General features: G+C 42.4%; 1 protein-coding gene across 3 annotated transcripts in view; it reads right to left on the bottom strand.

The window, feature by feature from the left end:
* Positions 1-19,541, bottom strand: part of Mboat1 (membrane bound O-acyltransferase domain containing 1) — a 104,072-nt gene that overhangs the window by 8,154 nt on the left and 76,377 nt on the right. For all 3 annotated transcript variants that reach the window (XM_035442884.1, XM_027409310.2, XM_027409309.2), the window contains 6 exons: positions 17,304-17,358; positions 15,542-15,725; positions 13,992-14,184; positions 8,429-8,532; positions 4,761-4,825; positions 1,829-1,961 (listed from right to left, as the gene is read on the bottom strand). In XM_035442884.1, the coding sequence (XP_035298775.1) occupies positions 1,829-1,961; positions 4,761-4,825; positions 8,429-8,532; positions 13,992-14,184; positions 15,542-15,725; positions 17,304-17,358 (734 nt within the window). The remainder of the gene's footprint in view (positions 1-1,828; positions 1,962-4,760; positions 4,826-8,428; positions 8,533-13,991; positions 14,185-15,541; positions 15,726-17,303; positions 17,359-19,541) is intronic.

Below are 19,541 nucleotides of genomic sequence, written 5' to 3'. Positions count from 1 at the left end.
GAGTCATTTTTTGGATACATAGGGAATTCCAGGATAGCCTGAGCTACAACAGATTCTGTCTCAAAATAACAATAAACCAAAACAAAGACCCCAACAACAACAATTATCTTTTTCCTCCTCAGAACAGAGTCTGGGAGTCCATCCATTCAGAAATGCTAAGCAGCAGGTGTGAAATGTTAATAACTAAGTAGCTAACCTCCAGAAGCCTAAATCTTCATGGCTACTAAGTTCATTCTCTTGCTAGAAAACAACTGGAAGCTCTGTTCCATTAGTCCCCCTTTTCATCCACTACCTGACTTGTAAGAACTATTCGCAAGGATGCAATAGACGAGATCTACATAAATCAAAGCCTATGCTAGAAGAGGCCACTAGAGTAAAGATATTTTAAGGCCCGGCACTCTGAATACATCAACAAGCAAAGCGTTGACCTTTATTTTGTAGTTTGTTCTAGCCATCTGTTTCTTAGTTTTGTTTCAGACCCTGAGTTGGTATACGAAGAGCAAATAAAAGGTCTTTCCTGCTTCTTGTTCATGTTCAAATACGTTTTTAATATTTAGAATTTTTAAAATTAGGGCGAATAGCAATTTTCTACCTTGTTCATATGTAGAATTTAATATAATTCATCTAAGTAAGACAGGACCCTTCAGGGGAGAGCTTGTCTTATCTACTGTGATAGCTGGACACCTACACACTGACTGGCACATGACAGGGATGCTGAAATATTCACAGAAAAGTGCAGGGAAGAATGAGTAAATAGCAAGAGCTCGGGAGATAATCCAGTTGTGAATTGAATACCCAAAAGCCACTTTATAAAAAAAAAATGACAAAAAGTCAGGCATTGTGGCATCCATTTGTCATTCCTGGCACCAGGGAAGTGGAACCAGGCAGACCCTTGAGGCTCATTAGCAGTCAGCTAGCCTGCTTTGAGTTCCAGGCCAGCAAGAGATCCTGTCTCAAAAACAAAAACAAACAAAAAAAAAACTAGAGGGTGCCAACTGAGAAACAACACCCAAAGTTGTCTTCTGTTCTCCACACACATACACAAATACACCTACAAACACTCACCAACCTACACACACACACACACACACACACACACACACACACCAGGCAAGATGAGTCAATAGCAAAATTTACATATAGTACAACTAATATTATTGGAACCTGAAATAAGAAAGACCATAATTATGATCAAAGAAGAAAATCAAACCAAATATAAGACTTTATACTTAACACAGTAATTTTCTTTGACTGTATCAGACATATGAGGTTAGATCCATCTCAATAGATATAGTTCCTAAGGCTGCCACCTCACTTATTTCTCAGAATCATGGTGAATTACTTCTAGGCTTAGTACAATGACAGGAGAAATTAAGCAGGATATAAGCAAACTGAAGTACGACAGACCCTTCGTTAATTAATAAACATGATTATCTGTACATGTACATTCAGTTTTTAATGATTAAAAATGTGTCGGTCCTCAAGGGAGTGATTTGTTGCTTATAAAATTCTTGTTGTTTTACTCTGCAAGTGAATCAGTTAACCACTTTTACAATGGCAAATCCCTATACGCTGAAGCATTTCTGTAATAAGAAAATGTTGTGTACATTATTTGATTTTTCCAAATATCATTTCCAAGAAAACAAAACAAAAAAAGTATTCCAGGGAGAACTTATTACTCTGTATCAAAAAAATCACTCCTAACAAACCCAAACCTTCAACTCACCACCGCTTAAAGCAAAACAATACACACACACACACACACACACACACACACACACACACACACACACAAGCAAAAAAGAGTCAACAGCTGAAGGAAGCTTACCGCTCTAGCTGCCAATGTGACAGGGACTCCAGTTAAGAACGTAAAGTAGTATCCAGGGTAAACACCATGCCACAGAGCAGACAGGACGAAGGTGAACACGGTAGGGTACCAGGGAACCCGTTCATAGCACACACTGTAAAAGAGAGGAAGGATCAGCAAACCCCCAATGAAAACACTGCTTGCCTCCACCTGCATCTCTTTGGGGCAGACCACATGGAAGTCCTCAGATACATTCTGAGAGATGCCTGTCTGACTCTTGGCAGGAACTTGCAATGAAATGTAGGCAGCCTGTGCTTCTCTGGCATCCTGGAGCACTATCAGAAACACAGCTCTTGGCTCTGCTATAAATTTTAACCTCATGGTCTGCACCCCATCACATGGTTTACTATAATAAAAGTCTCAGTAGTCTGTCTCGTTCTACTCAACACAAGTTCCTGGCTTACAGAAACAGCCTCCCCAAAGGCCGAATCCACTGGAGGTACTGATATGAGTGTCAATGGCATTAAAATGCCTGGAATCCAGATAAGCATCTGTAGAAATTATCTTCATTTAGCCAACATTAATTTACTCTTTCCAACCAGACCCCTATGCCATCTGACTAATCAACATGACAACCCCTTCTATCTTTCTGGTGAGAAATTAGTGTGGCAATTAGAGGGCCTGCTCAGAGCCCATCAGATTTTAAATGAAGATAGAGGTTGAGTAGCTCTTATCCCAAATGCCTGAGACAAGAAGCCTTTTCAATTTTGAATTTTTTTCTGAGTTTAGAGTGTTTACATATACATGAGTTATCTTGGAGTTGAGAGCCAAGTCTAAAACACAAGCTCATTTGCGTTTTGCATACACCTGACACACACAGCCAGAATGAAGTGTCACCCAACACTTCATATGAAGTCAGATGGAGAATTTTCCTCATAGGATAACATGTTAGTGTTCAAAAGGCTTCAGGTATCGGGACATTTGAGGTTCCATGTTTTTGGGTATGAGGTGCTCAATGTGGGAACTACACTGTGAGAAGCTAGAAAAGTCAGCTGGTTCCCTGAGAATCTCTGGTGCTTCTTGAGCCAAAACTAAAATAATTAATAGGAAGTGAGAGGGGGCTTTCTCCCCAGAGTTCAGGCTATGCATTGCCAATTACAGTCAAGGTGGCCACTCCATTCTTTAGTGACAGGGTCCCAATAGAAAATTCAAGTAATGCAATAGTAAATTCAAGCAGTTTTCAAGAATCCGCCACTGATGGTTCAAAAGTAACTGATTTTTGTTGTTTTTCGAGACAGGGTTTCTTTGTGTAGCCCTGGCTCTACTGGAACGCACTGGAGATCAGGCTGACCTCAAACTCAGAGATCCACCTGCCTTTGCTTCCCAAGTGCTGGGATTAAAGATGTGCACCACCACTGCCCAACAAAAGTAACTGATTTACACCCGGATTCAGGGTTTCATCTCCCTTTCATTAGAGGAAAAAAAATACAACTGAGAAGAAAAAAAACACAGGCTTGAAACTCTGTTCTCCGTAAGATTTCTTTTTGACATGAGGACTAGGCATGTGCCTTTTAATTTTTTTCTTAGTTCTCTGTATCTTTTTGCAAGAGTGAACTATTTCATTCTCAATCATCTTGGGCTGTGCACTCCCAATGGAAACTGTATGACTCTAGGCATGCTGGGACTACTCAGCATAAAGAAATAAAGGCTGCTGTTAAAATTGCTTGCAACATTAATTAAAAACTATCATGTTTGGGCTGAGAGATGGCTCAGAGGTTAAGAGCACTGACTGCTCTTCCAGGGGTCCTGAGTTCAATTCCCAGCAACCACATGGTGGCTCACAACCATCTACAATTCAATCTGGTGCCCTCTTCTGGCACGCAGGCAGAACACTATATGTGATAAATGAATAAATCTTTAAAAAATAAATCTTATAAAAAAAACCTATCATGTTCATATCAGAATTTAAAGACTGCAGGAACAGGCAGTTTACAGAGAGCATTGCATTAGCTTTATCTGAAGAATTACTACATTGTGTCTCCTTTGCTTCAACGGTTTGATTCATTATTCTGTATGTATCTGCATGGGGGTCTGTATGAATGCATGTGCCTTGGAGGCCAGAAGAGGGCACTGGATCCCTCAGAGCTGGAGTTACAGTTGGTTGAGACAACGCATATAGGTGATAGGAACTGAACCTGGCTCCTCTGCAAGAGCAGTCCACACTTAATCACCCAGCCACCTCCTGAGCTTCGCCTCGGTGTTCAGATTTGTGAAAGACACGGTTCATCAAAAGCAAAACCTAATCTCTTCATACACTCCCTGCAAATTCAGGTGCATTCATGAGATGGAATGTGGTATTGCAAAGATAGTATATTCATAGTTCTCTAACAAGTGATGCTTCTAAATTTAGAACACATTATAGAAACAGGTCAGAGAAATGTCAATACAAACCCAGGCATGTAGAGTACCATAAGGCTCTCACTGCTAGAGACAGCAGCAACCTCCATGGGGGATTTGATGTTGACACTGACTTCCTAAGATCTGAAAACTAGATTCTCCTGGGTATCAAGCCAAACAGCAGAGAAGCCAAAAGCCTAGTTCTGGGAACAGACCTTTGGCCCTCTATTTGTCACTCATAGATCTATGACTTTGGGCATGTCATGTAACCCCTCATTCACTTTCCTCAGCTATAACATACAGCTAATGGCATCTCACAGGATTGCTGCAAGGAATAAACTAGTGTGTGGAACTGAGGAGTGAGCATTATGGGATGAAACAGGCACACACTAGGATCTTCTCAAGTCATCATTTCTACTTTTTTCTTGGCAAGATGTGGACAATGATGTCGAAAGTGTCTGCTATATGGCATGACTGGCAGGCAACTGTTGCTCACATAGGAAGTCCCTAAGCACATCTGTGCCATGAGCAATAAGGTAGTTCTCATGTCCCTTACCATTTCAGCCAAGCAGATGTCTGAATATTCCAGTTTTCTAAGTACATTTTGAAACTCGTAGCAGTCTAGAAACAAGAAAATAACACCTATCATTAGCTTTAAAAATAGCCAAGCAGTGGGAAGTCCTGCCCAGAACTCCATTGCTCACACAGTTGACGAGGGTTTCAAGCGGACTTACTCACAGTTCAGTCAATCAGCTGTTCTGCCACAGGCAGTAACATTTTCTGGCATTTATAAGATTTACTTTGCAGCTAAACATTGGCTTGGAGAATCAAGTTTGCTCCAAACTTATTTTTACATTACAGCAAAACTGAGGGGAAGTTCTGTCAATTCCCTCCCATTCTGATTTAAAAAAAAACAAAGTCAGATCACTTAGAACTACTCTAGAAGGGGATTTACACAGGGAAAGCCTAATTATTTGATTGTAGAGCTTTCGGGACAAGTTAAATGAAACCATTATCTTTGTGCTATGTGACCACGTGAAAACTAGGTCAGCCTTTTACAGTCATTTCTATAAATAGCTTCACAGTCCCAACTGCATCCAATTTTGCCTGGAATAGTAAGAGACTTCATGCATGAAGGGATCATAATACAAAAAAGAAAATAAAGAAATATCACCCATCTGGTAATAGTGTAAGTCAGTCAATTGCCAAAGAAGACATCCCCAAATATGCCATTAACTGTGCTTTCTCACTGACACTAACAGGAAGTATGGCTTTATCTTGTGGAAAAGCTTCAGCCATAAGAACACCTGTTTAGGCCACACACCTGTCTAGTGTAATACACTTGAGAGAGTAGGCCAAGAAGACAGATGACATATAGATGCAAGATGGCCTGACAGATGATACAGATGACAAACAGATGATGGAGAACCAGGTTGAATAGACAACAGATGATAAAAGAGAAATGGTATAATAGATATATGCTTCTTAGTTTTTTTTGTCAACTTGAAACAAGCTAGACTTATTTGGGAAGAGGATCCTTAATTGAGAAAATGCCACCAATAGATTGTCTGTAGGCAAGTCTGTAGATTGTTTTCTTCATTAAGGATCGATGTGGGAGTGATGGGCATTGTGGTCAGTGGCACCCTGGGAAAGTGGTCCTGAGATGTGTAAGAAAGCAGGCCGAGAAAACCATTACTGAGAAAGCCAGGAAGCAGCACCCCTCCATGGCTTCCGCATTAGCTCCTGCCTCCAGGTTCCTGCCCTGACTTCCGCCAGTAATGGACTGTGATGTGGAAGTATAAGCTGAAATAAACCCTTTCCTCTCCAAGTTGCTTTTGGGCATGGAGTTACATCACAGCAATAGGAACTCTAAGGCAGATAAATAGATATGGATAGGTGATTGGCAGATAATAGATCAAAAGATAAGAGGAAAGCAGATGATGGGCAGATGACAGATGGAAGGAAGATGGATGGTGGTAACATAATAGATGGTGTATAATAGATTGTTAGGAGATCTGTTATATATTGAGCTTTTATTTTTTTTCAATTCAGTTCGTTTCTGTTTACATAGTGAATAGAATGCTATAAAAATACAGCCTTGAAACACTGTAACTAAATCAGTCTTCCTTGTTGTTCCTTTGTTCTTGTCCCATACCAAATACAATGGAAATCAGTGTTGTCATTTTCTCTTACAATAACTATATAACTTAATATCAGCCTTTGACCCCAAGCACATGCCCATAATGAAGTAGTCCATCCTGCTTGGGAACCTGCATAAGACCAAACTAGGCCTTTTGAATATAGGTGTGAGTTGGGGGGCTTGGACAGTCTATGGGGCCGCTGGCAGTGGAACCAGTATTTATCCATAGTGCATGAACTGGCTTTTTGGAGCCCATTCCCTAGGCCTTGCTTAGCCTAGATACAGGGGGGAAGGCCTCGGTCCTGTCCCAAATGATGTGACAGATTTTGATGATCCCCCGTGGGAGGCCTCACCCTCCTGAGGAGTGGATGGGGGGTGGGATGGGGAGACGGTGGAAGGAGTGGGAGCCTAGGAGGGAGAGGGAACTGGGATTGGTAAGTAAAATAAGATTGTTTTTTAAAAAAAACATAAAAATATGAAAGGGTCTATCTTTGGTGCACAGTTTGGGTAAATTCACGTGCTGCCACAAGCCAAGGGGTTCAGCTCTGAAGGACATTACATATAGTGCTCCAAGGGAACGAAGTCCCTAACCCTAGGACTTTGCCTGACATCTGCATAGGAAAGAGAGGTGTGCAGTTTTCATATGCGTTTCCAAAACCAGGAAAGGTGGTTATGGCATCTGGAAACTTTCTATTGAAGAAGTGGTTTATTGTAATGGGGCAAACTGCTCACTCCAAACCAGTCCTAAATTTCGGCCTTTTTCTTTTCTTTTCTTTTCTTTTCTTTTCTTTTCTTTTCTTTTCTTTTCTTTCTCCATATTTGCCAGGGCTTTCTGACCCATGGATCCCTCAGATTCTCTAGAATCCAAATATCACCCCCCACACATTGGGACTTACTGTTTATGCAACCTGATAAGCCTGCGGCATCAAATAGCACCCTGAATTTAAACTGAATATACAATGTCATTTGGTTAGGAAACAGGTACAAAGTGCTAAGTGACAGCAGAAGAAGAGGAAAGGTAGAGGAAGAGATGAAGGAGAAGAGAATGAGGAAGAAGATAAAAGGGAAAGAGGGGGAGGAGGAAGAGGAAGAAAATGAGGAGGAGAAGGAAAAAGAAGAGGCGGGAGAGAAGGATTGGGAGGAGGAAATCTAACCCTCCTTGCACATTTTGTTAGGTGAAATGCAGGCCACCATCCAGAAGGCCTCGGGCGGAGGAGGTGGTGGTTTTCTCATGGCTCCTTTTGGTCTGCTTTCCACCAAGTGTGGGTGGAAGGATGGTTGGTCTCCCAGGCTTCCAGCTCTCCCTGTCTGCCCCAGGATAGATGAAAATTAAAAAGAAAAAAAAAATTAACAGCCACCCTGAGTGGGCTGGCCAGGGGACCAGCGCTCCGGCTGCACAGTGAGAAGCTTGGCCTTCCTCCACTGCTGCAATACCAAAGGCTCTGAGGCTTGGTAGTCATGCCTATGCTAGTGCAAACAGGGCAAAGCAAACTGAGATGCTTGTTTCTGAAGGGAACCATTTCTGTTTCCAAAGACACGAAGAGAACCATGGCCCAAGAATGAAGGCAGATGAAGAGACACACTATCCCAACGGCCTAAAAGGTTTGCTTTGTGACAGTTTTTCTCAAAAAATCAAATGAATTAAAAATGCCCCCCCCAAAAAAAAAACCCAGGGACCACATGTTTAAATCTAAAGGATCAGCTTCCGGTCTATACTCTGGACTGAAACCCAAGTCAAATGGAAACAAAAGAAGGTGACATTTTCACTCTCTGGTTGGTAGAACGAGAATTAAACAACAGAAAGATTTTTTCTGGCTCTTTTCCAAAATTTTGGTGTCATTTTTTTGCCTTGAATCATTAAAAGTGTCAAGAAAGTAGGTATCCTGAAAGCAAGAAGACGATGGTGCGGAGGAGGATGTGGAGGAGAGGAAAACAATCTGAAATACAGATGGCGAGGTGAATGTGGCATCTCCCCAAACAGCTTTCCCCAGACACCCCGAAGGAGGATTTGGGAATCCCACATTCACAACAGCTGCTTGCTTTATTCACTGTGGCCATTTGTTCCAGAAGCACAGTGTTCTCACCTCAATCTTCCAGATGTTCAGGTTAGAGAGCAGATCCCAACAGAAATGCCCATCCGCATCCACACCGCTGAACCCAAAGCCAGCTGCGTTGTGTACCGCATCCGCTGTGGTTTAAGACAAAGCGTCAGGAACCAGGCAAAGGAGTGCAAACTTTTGTCTAGCTCCAACACGGGACACGTATTCGGTAGTTTCTTGGAAAATGAGCCAAAACACACACACAAAGGATTTGGCATCATTATGAACTGGGCTGTTTGGTGACCTTGCTTTCTATTTATTTGTTCTGTAGCCTTTGAGTGCTTGCTAAAAGACACAGCACCGACTGGCCGTAGAATGGACGGAGGAGCTTCAAGGAGTGGAGAAGAAATGAGGTGAAGATGTTAGCAGCTGGATTCAATGACTGGCAGGGTTTAGTGGAAGAGAAAGAGGTAAAATACATCACTGCTTAGAAATGAAGGCCAATAAGGGGCGCGGTATAGAACACGAGTTATCACCAATGATGTAACACCTGGGATTTGCTACTTTCCCCCTTGCTATGACTGAGGCTATTTATGGAAGGCTTATTTTGGCTCATGGTGGGGAAGGCATGGTGGTAGAGACATGAGGCATCTGGTCACACTGCACCTTCACTGAGGAAATAGAGAGCGAGATGGAATTCTCTTTTATTGTTCAGTCCAGGACCCCAGAGCATGGTGCCACTCACACTGTGGGCAGGTCTTCCTCCATCAGTTAGGCTTCTCTGGAAATACTTTCAGGAATGCCAGAGGTGTGTGCCACAGGTGATTTGAAACCCCACCCAAATGACTGCCAGCATTAACCATCTCAGGTGTTAAAGGGTAATTGTGCTATGTAGGAGAGATGCAGGAGAGATATAGGAGAATGTAGGAGCTTATCCTTGACAGGCTACATGCACGGGGCTGATCGGCTAACACATTCTATAAAGAAAGTTTAAATCCACAACAAGGTAGAGAAGCTTAGCTTGGAACTGGGAACCAGCTGCAGTGGAAGCCATACAAGGCCACAGTGTTGAACACCCTGACGACACAGGGTGTTGTAGCAGAGCTTGGGAGGCAGAGACATGAGGGTTAAGAGTGTAAGATTATTTTGGGCTACATAGCAATTATAAGGCTAGCCTGGGCTATTGAGGAAGTGGAAGATCAGGTTGAACTATACAGAAAAATTCTGTCTCGAAAAGAAAGAAAACAGAAAACCATCTTACTCACAAAGCCATTCTGAAAGCCCTTGCTTCCATTTTTATTTACTTAACTAAACTGTAAGAAAATGGCCCCCTAAGGAACAATCTACCTCAAATCAATGCCTTAATGAGGTATTTTGTAACCAACTAGAGTCCTGACAAGCCCTCGATGTTATGATGAAGACCAAGAGACTAATTTTTCCTTTATCATATTCCAAATTCTGTTAGAAGATGGTCTTCAAGAAAATAGTCATTAGTGACTCACACTAATTAAATCAAAGCACTTTATAGTTCTAGACTGGAGGAGGTCTTAGAGGATCCTCCAAGTCCAAGTGCAGACAGCTTTTCAAAATGAAAGGAAAGGAGCCTGCCTTCAGAACAGACACTCTAAAGGGAAGGGCCTTCTCCAGGTTTGTGGGGGTAGGGGGGGTGGCTCTGAGCTCAGTGGTCCAGCATTTGCCTAACACTTTCCTTGGGATTCATCCCCAGGACAGAAAGAGCAGGAGGGAGGAAGGGAAGGGGGAAGGGGGAGAGAGAGAGAGACAGAGTCAGAGACAGAGAACACAGCTCTATCTCCTCTATTTTTGGTGTAGTTGATGATTTAATGATGCTTATCTTAGGCTTGGCTTCAGTTGAAAACTATCTGGTTTCTCATGGAAGAAACGATTTAAAAGGACGGAGCCCCATGCCATCCTCTCTCCTCTAGAGGGAAATTCGGTGGAGAAGAAAAAGAAAACAGAGAAAGCAGATGCCTGAAAAGGAACCTCATGGTTTCATAGGCGAGAATAAATCTATGAATGATAGATGTCATCTAGGTGACAGCTAAAATCACAGCAGGACAACCCTTGACAAGGCCAGCACAGCAGTTCTTAACTCCCCATCTCCTTCAATTTTGTCCCCACCACTCCTGGTCAGAGTTGAAAAAAAACAAGCAATGATTGTGTGCATGAACGTGTGTTTTCCTGATCATTATCTATGATGGTCAGATTTTCACAACACACAGGAAAAAAAAAACAACTTACAGCAGGGACAGATATACTTCAGCTCAACCAGAGATGTTGCAATCCCTGTAAGGAAGGTGGGGTGTGGCAGAGCATGTCACATCATGGCACTCGGAAAGCAGAAAGATCAAGAAGAATTCCCGTGCCTATCTCCTTCTCCTCCATTTGGTCCCATCTGAGCCCTCAGTCTACCTGTGGTGCTACCAACATACAGGAATGGAATTCCTTCTCAGCTCGATGTCTCTGCAAACACCCCTACAGACTCACCTGGAAGTGTGTTGTACTAACAGCCTGCGTGCTACTCAATCCCAGCAAGCTGGCCATCAACATCACACATGTTTCCAGCACCTTCCAGGTATTTCTTATTTACCCTCACAGCATTGTTAGGAGGGTCAGTAAGGATAGGCTCACCAAAAGATAGAGGAGGTGACCAAGTTCTAGAAACCCATCCCCTAAGGATAAAATGGATACAACAATGGCACCTATGTTAAAGCGATATTGAAATGCGTACAAAGTTCACAGCACAGGGCCCATCCAAGAAAGCAATCAGGAGATGATGGCAGTGGCCATTTTTACTCTAATAGCCTCTGCGAATGGGAACACAAAGGAGATTGAGACTGGAGATGTTCATTCAGTGTACAGACCATTCCAGTGTAGGCAGAGCCAGAATCTGAAGGCCAAAACTGATTCCACATCCCAACGGGCTGAGAGCTCCTTTGTGAGATAGCCGGCTCCCACAATCACCCTATTTGGAGAATCAGGATTCCCTGTTCTGCACAGTGCTTTCTGCAGAACTTTATCTAAGATTCCATCATGACCTAGAGCAGCCAGAGTGAGATTCTGACTCATAGCCCTGAACTGGCTTTCCTTTCTCTGAGCCTAGTGTAACTTACTATGGCAAACAAATAGCTTTGGCTACCCCTTTGTTGGAGTTTGTGGTCCTTAGGATGAAGCCTAGACAGTTGAGCCTCTTTTATACAGTAACAATTAGTTGGAGAGGGGGTCAGAATTGGATGTTAACTCCATAGAAAATAATTTTATTGCTACTATATTAACAATAACTAGAGCAAGCCTAACACAGTGCAGTGCAGCTGACATTCATGAAAGGCCAGCTTCAAGGATTAAATTAATAATAATTTATAATTAGTACATCAATTATATGTAAATGGCATTTTAAAGAGCTGGATAAAACAATTATTCGGTTAAGAAATTTAAATATTCCCTGATGGACTATCTGTTGCTTCTTTATTCATAAATAATAGAAAGGTTAATTTCAGACTAGCCCATGTAATCTAAACTGGAAAGAAACTTCAAATCAAAGCTATGCAAGTTAATGAAGCGTTTCACCAAACAACCAGGAAAGCTTGAAGATGGGACAGAGGGGATCGGGGAGAAACAGTGTTCAGTGCACAGAGAAAGCTGTCCAGAGGAAACATATTTACATTCCAAAAGTCTGGGGAGTTCTCCTAAAGGGCAGGATGACATCCTGTTCCCTGTCACCCCTCCCACCCAGACGCTGTCAGCACAGCCCACACCCACCTTGTGTCAGACTCTCCCCATAAGGCCACGGAATGGCTTTTTTTCCTCCTTAAATCTGGAGCTGATTTAGTCCAAAGCCAGACCTAGAGCCCGGAGATACAAAATATGGGAGCAGAAAGGGTAGGGAGAGAAGACAGAAAGCAAAGTAAGTGAAAATAGAGACTGCAGTAAAGGGGAGGAAGACATTCTCGCCCCCTAGCCCCCGCCTCTCTCTCTCCATGCACACACCTACACACATTCGTACTCAGGTTAGAGCAAAGAAAAAGCACTATTTTGCATGGGAAAACACATACATATATACAGGGATCCAAATAGACCCCTAGCTACCAGAGATAGAGATGCTTAGCTACTAAAGAAATAAAGAAGACAGCATTTTTAACTAGCAAAGCAACAGCAGAATCAGGAAGAAGGGGAAGAAGCCTTTGAAGCACATTTATCCTCCATATTATGCCCCTGGGGCAACTCTTGATGTCTCTTGCCTAGTTGATGGCAAGGTCTGTGTTCCCACAAAATGCCATAGTCTTGAGATGCAGAAGATATTTCCTAGCACAAAGCCTGGTGTTCAACAAACAGCCATAAAATTAAACTGAATGGAAATAGAAACAAAGCATAGCACACCGTGAATTCCAAAACAGCTCTGATGCTGGGTGAAGTAGTTCACACCTTTAGTGCCATCAGAGGCAGAGGCTGGTCTACAGAGAGTTCCAGGCTAGCCAGGAACTACATAGTAAGATCCTGTCTCAAACAAAACAAAACAACAAAACAAAGCAAGAGCTCTAAGTCTGATGTCTCTGGCCCAATACTAGGGAAATACTGCTTTTGGACTGAACTTACACATACATACTTTTGCAGTTAAAAATAACCTGGCCCCAGTGGGAACTGCTTAATGGGCAACAAAGTTTATGTTTGGTGCAATGAACGTTTCTGGCTCTCAATCTTAACTGTCATGTGAAAAACCTGTCAATGCTGGACTTCATGCCTAAATGGCCAAACCAGTCTATTTCATATTAGATATATTTGAATGAAAAAATAATTCTGCATCTGCAAAGTTTAATTTAGACTTCAAAACCTGAAACACAAACGAAGAAGATGACGTGATTCATGTGCTATTTCTTAACTTGCAGTCTGTGGACAAAACACTGGGAACTGTTGAATGACCAGTTTGGCTTAAGAAGGCAAGTCCCTGCTCTCTCTAACCTGCCCATCTTAAATCAAAATCCCTCACCAGCCTTGGTAAGTGCACAGGTTCTTCTTTTAATAAAGCTTTAAACAACTCCATCTAAAATTCTTTCAAAAGAAAGAGATAAACCTTGAGTTTGGCCAACACCCCCCAAGAGAAAAAAAAGACATGTGATAAAAAAAACAAAGATGAACTTTTCACCATAAAGAAGAAAACCTTGAACTCAGCTTCCTTCCAAAGCAGTGAGCTGACTGTGTGCAACCTAAACTGACATGTGTGATGGTTATGTATGTATGTATGTATGTATGTATGTATGTATGTATGTATGTATCCCAGAGAGAAGCAAGTCAGACTGTTCTGGAATTTTCTCTTAATTTTGCACTGCACTGAATGGCCAAGTTCAGTGGTTGGAAGCAGTTATGAACACTGGGTTTAAACAGGAGCCATATGTCTCCATCTCACCCATAACTGAGTTTACGGAGGGTGGAAGGGAGGAGTGCAATGTTGAAGGTTAAACTTGGCACTGGCTTCACTTCCACAACAAGGATTGCACTTTATTATGATTTGATGATACAAATGATACTCTGGCTAAGCCATCCAAGGAAGACCACTTCATTCCTCATTCATTTTGGGCCACTCCATCAAACTTACCTAATGTCCATGCAAAGTAATACTTGGGCTTTGCGGCTTGCATGACGACATATAAGTACCAGAGTCGACTTAGAAAGTTGGCCTTATGTACAAACCAGTCATCAATAAGGAAGGTGACAGGAAAGGACTTTGAGAGTGTCAAAAACAACAGGAGAGACATCAAGGTCATGCACAACTTCTGTATCACAGCAGCCTGGAAATGGGGAAAAAACTCAGGTATGAGGACCACAATTTTGGCAAGAGCACCTAAAGGACATGGTTATCCAATGAACATGGGTTTTCTTCCTCACGATGCAAACCTGGAAGGATTAGGTTAGCAGGTATATCTAGATGCTAAACACACATGAAACCCCTGAGGACTGGAGGTATTCACTGCAAACATGGAACATATCTAAATGTGTCTTTCAGAATCTCCTACCAACATAAGTTAAGTAGGGTTGTTGCCCAAAACATAAGAGAAAGGATACCATTATAGGGTAGCAATTTTCCACCAGAAAGCAATAACCATTTGCTTTCCACTAGTACAGCCTGCAAAGCTGGGAAACATGCTTGAGTCACTAGCCAGGAGGTGGAGGCTTCTGGTATCATTATACCAGAAGTTCTTCTGTGTAGGTAACTGAACACCCGAGCCAGTTCATGAACAGATAATGGAGAGCATTGGCTTCCAAAGAAGATTCAAATATTTTATCTGGTGCCATTGTTAGCTTCAGCTGTTACTTTGTCACAAATTTACTATAACCAGGCAAGAGGAAAGCTCAGTTGAGGAAATTCTTTCACCAGATTAGCCTGTGGCATGTCTGTGGGGCATTTTCCTAATTGCTAATTGATGTAGGAGGGCCCACTAGGCAGCTGGGCCTGGGCTATAGAAGAAAGGTATAGAACAAGAGCCTACAAGCAAGTCAGCAAACAGTTCTGTGGTCTCTGCTTCAACCAACAAGTCTCCAGATTTTTTGCCTGTAGTGACTGCCAAGGCTTTTCTCTTGATGATGAATGATAGCCTGTAAGCTAAATAAGCCCTTTCCTCCCCTAGCTGTTTTTGATCATGGTTTTATTACAGCAACAGAGCCACAAACTAGAACATCTAGGGTTAAGATATGGTGACTTTTTATCAGGATTCAGTAATTTGGCCCAGTTCCTCTGACTTTCCAGGAAATGTCATCCTACATGTCTGTAGTTTCCAATGGGTGGCCTTTCTAATGTGGCTCAGCATTGGCACCCTTCCCAGAAGTGACTGGGACTTAAGTGAATGAACATGACAAAGAACTGTGAACAGTGCCTGGGTCCAAACTAAGTGATCTTACACAGAGAACAGCTTAATAATTACCTATATTTGATTTTAAGCAAATAGGGGTGTTTGATTGGTCATGCTCTCTGCTAAGCTTTTGGCATTTGGCCGTTACTGTTTTATTTTTCCGTGCTCTATCAACAAGCTACACTCCCAACTATATGACTCTTTCATTAGAATGACTATTAGCTAGGGTCATCCCTGAGAATGAAATCCATTCTCTGAAACTCAAAAAAAAAAAAAAACCCGAGTACTAAAAACTTACAGAGGGAGAAGGTTCTGGCAAACTGTGGAAGCCTCTTTGCTTCCAGTTCACTTCTAGCAACTTCATATGTATATGTCTCCCTTCAATGAAGGCTGCATAATCCTTGAAGTTGTTACAAGGGCCAGCTATGATACTCATAAAGTTGAGATGGTAGCTTAAGTATTCCAAAAGTGAGGGCTTCACTCTGTGAACATAAATGAAATTTAAAACTTGAGTACTCACCCACGTCCAATTCTCCATCAGAATACACCCATCTACCTGAAACATTATTTATTACCCATGGCAAGGCCTTTTGTTTTTCTGTTTCCTATAAAATCCAGCTAAGAGAGACATCTTAAGACAGTAACCATGGATGAGATAGGTGATTGAGACTGTCACAGTTCCATGTCACCCTCTGCTGGTGAGGACCATGAACACTGAGGGAAGGATCTCAGGCAAAGGTTATCCTAAAGCTGGGAGCTGTTCTTTTCCTATCACCTCTATCTGCTTGCATCACAAAACAAAGGTATAAACAAAGGCAGGGTGAGAATCTGGCCTAATGTCAGCTGCTGAAATGCTCCAGAGAGGGGAAATTCTCTCCTAAGTGCCAACATAAATACAAAGTAAATGGTGGGCGGACACGACCAGTTTCCACTTGGAAGCCACACAAAACCAACTGTGACAATCTGTTGTCTGCTTTGGTATCTAGGTCCTGAAAAGGAGACCAGGGAAAACCTGGAGTGCATGGCTCTGTCTCCTGCTGCAAGGGCACACAGGAGGCCTGTTCTATCAGGGTACTGTCGTAGGGAAGGAGTTCTTGAAACACCATTGCTCACTGGTTCCTTAGACTGTGCCTTAAGCTAACAATAGCTACATAGTGCTGAGCAACAGACCAGATTTATTAGAATCCTCCAGTGCTTCCACATCTCAGGTCCTTAGTGAAGGCACCTCCAAGGACTCCTTAAGGATGCCAGCTGCTTCTGGTACCCTCTAATAGGAACCTATCCCCCAGCCATGGCTGTTCTTTGTGAGACACCCCAATGGCATTTTCATCCCCATGTCAATGTTTTTCTCCTGATTCTTTAGGGAGTCCCCCACCCCCACCCCCTGCCACCTCTTTTTCTCTAGCACCATTCCCTTTCTGCTGCCAATCCACACTAGCCAAAGACCAGCTGCAGGATCTCTGACTCCCCAACCTGGATTCCCTTCTGTCCTACTTCCTAGTTTTTCCTATGCTGGGACCTACTCGTATACTACATGCATTGGTTATAGCTGCTTCTCTAAGGTCCCAGACACAAATCCAATAAAAATAATTCAGGAGTTGACATACACATCCTGGGAAAAGAGACTCTCAGATCCATCTGCTCTTGACTTCTGCCCTACAGCAGACCCAAATACACCCAGAAATGATCTATATGCAAGGTTAGCCATTGTCCAAAGGCAAAGATTAGTAGACAGACAAGGGTCTATCAACAGCAGACACATAGTAATATCACATCCATATAATGGAATTAATGAGTATTTATTAAAATGAAGAAACTCTAGACCAGTTGTTCTCAACCTGTAGGGTCACATATCAGATAGCCTGCATGTCACACATTGACAGTATGGCTCAGAACAGTAGCAACATTACAGTTATGAAATAGCACCAAAATAATTTTATGGTTGGAGTCACCACAACATGAGGAAATGTGTTAAAGGGTCACAGCATTAGGAAGGGTGAGAACCACTGCTCTAGACACAACCAAAGGGCTTGACAATATACTGCTGACTGATAACTTACTTCACAGCAAGTCGGTGTTGCTCGGCAGAAAGGTCTTCAGCTTTTCGACCTAATCCTATGAAAGTGAAATGAAATTCAGAGTGTTTAAAGTGAAATAAGGAACTGATCCTAGAAGAATGTTCCCAAGCACATTTGGAAAAAGCCAGATTATTCTTGCTTCATCTACTATAAATAATCCCTGCTTTTCAGTTTTCAAAAGCCCTACAGGAGGAAGGGATTGGTTGACAGCGAACTTAGCGTGCATAAGGCCCTGGGCTCCATCCTTATGATAGGTGTAAAGTTATCCTAGATTAGTTACCCATGAGTCCACAGAAAGAAATCTCTGTAGGTTTGTATGAATGAGGGAGCATTCAAGGTTACTTGTGTTTAATCTGTCTAGTAGTATGTTAACTCCAGAAACCCCTGCCCATCACCTCAACTTAGAGATCCCTTACCACACAGCAGGATTCCATTGCTCTAGCAATTGCAAGATTGCCTTTCATGGGCTGAACCAATTCAGATGTCTCCCTCATGATGCCAAGTGGGAAACTTGGTGTGATGGCTAACATCGACTGTCAACTAGACCTAGGAGACAATCCTCTGGGCATGCCTGTGAGGGAGTTTCTAGAAGTGGTTATGTGAGGTGGGGAAACCCACCTTAACTACCAGCAGTGCCACTGGAGGGACTGGTTTCTTAGGCATAACAAAACAGAGAAAACGAGCAAGACACCAACGTACATGCCTCTGCTTCCTGACTTCAGATGCAATGTGACAATGTACCTGCCTGCCTCCATGTCTTCCCAGCCATGATGGACTGACTGTACCTCCCGCTGTGAGCCTAAATAAGCTCTTCCTGCCTTGGGTTTCTTTGGTCAGAGGATTTTGTCATAGCAACAGGAAAAATAACTAATATGCCAGAGAACTGAGAGAGCTGTAATAGGGAAAGCTGAGAGCACTCGGATGAGACATAATGAGGCAACAAGCAGGGACTTTCTCCTTCCAAACAGCAAAAAGAATATAAGCCTGACTGCAGGGAAAAGAGAGAATCATCAGATTTTTGTCTTCTTCCACAGCAAACTTCCAGCCACAAAAAAAAAGTTTACTTCCTATAAAATGTGCATGCCATCTTGGAGTCAAAGAAACTAAGCATTATCTTTGTGGGGTTTTTTTAACCCTCTTTTTTGTTTGTTTATTTTTATTTGGTTCTTTGAGATAGGATCTCACTATGTAGCACAGACTGGCCTTGAACCTTCGGCCCTCTTGTGTATGCTATCCAAGGGCGGGAGTCCAGATATAAGTCACATATTGGCTCTGAAGTACAACAAGCAACATAAGAACTCTAAATCTGCCCAGCAACCATGAAGGCAATTCCACAAAGCACTTAAACTAGGTGCGGTGACTTGGGCCTGTAACCACAGCATATAGAAGGCAGAGACAGGCAGATAAAGTTTCAGACCAGCTAGGAGACATAATAAGATCCTGTCAAAAAAAAAGCCTAAGAAAAGACAGAGTTTTTCTGGAATTCCCTCATTCCCCCACACACACAAGGGGGAAGAAAAGAAAAAAGTAAATAAACATTTCACTCTGTGTTAGGAATACTCCAGGAAATGTGGTAAAGGGGGAGTACTTTAAAAATGTAAATTTAGGCCCAAAGTCTGTTTCAAAATGGAAGGAAAAAAAAAAAGAGGAACAGTGTCAAAAACCAGAAAGAAACAAAAAACCCATCCATCCCTGCCCGGTATGGTTGCACCTGGGAGGAAGCAGGAGAATTCCAAGTTCAAGACTAAATTGGGATACACAGTAAGGCCATGTCTACACACTCACACCTACACACAGAGCCAACAATAGAACCTCACTTTGTTTCTTCCAATGAGATCTCAACACAGTGACAGCAATTTGCAGAAGTGAACAGACTGACGTTTGACTATTGGTTACTTTCCTTCTGTTAGTCTATACTATCTATACTATTATAGCAGGCATGCCCAACCTTTTGATATGGTGACACAAAGTTGATGTGTATAAAGTTTACACTCGAGAACAGAATAGCATAGCTAATCCCCACTCACACCCCCCAAAAGTCTTACGATCTTTTAAGTAAGTTTCTAATCTGGGGTAGGGCCACATTCAAAGTTATCCTTGGCTGACTCGGGCCCATGGAGATATTCTTGGCAGCCATGGTTTCTGTCTTCCTGGGACTTTCTGATTCTAACAATGTAAGTTGCATTTTGGGGATGTGTCTGAGCCCTGGGCAAATCAGGA

The sequence above is a fragment of the Cricetulus griseus genome, chromosome 3 (genome assembly GCF_003668045.3).
Source record: "Cricetulus griseus strain 17A/GY chromosome 3, alternate assembly CriGri-PICRH-1.0, whole genome shotgun sequence".
Taxonomy (NCBI): domain Eukaryota; kingdom Metazoa; phylum Chordata; class Mammalia; order Rodentia; family Cricetidae; genus Cricetulus; species Cricetulus griseus.
Note: the sequence above shows the minus strand (reverse complement) of the source record. Positions and strands in the feature narration are given on the sequence as shown.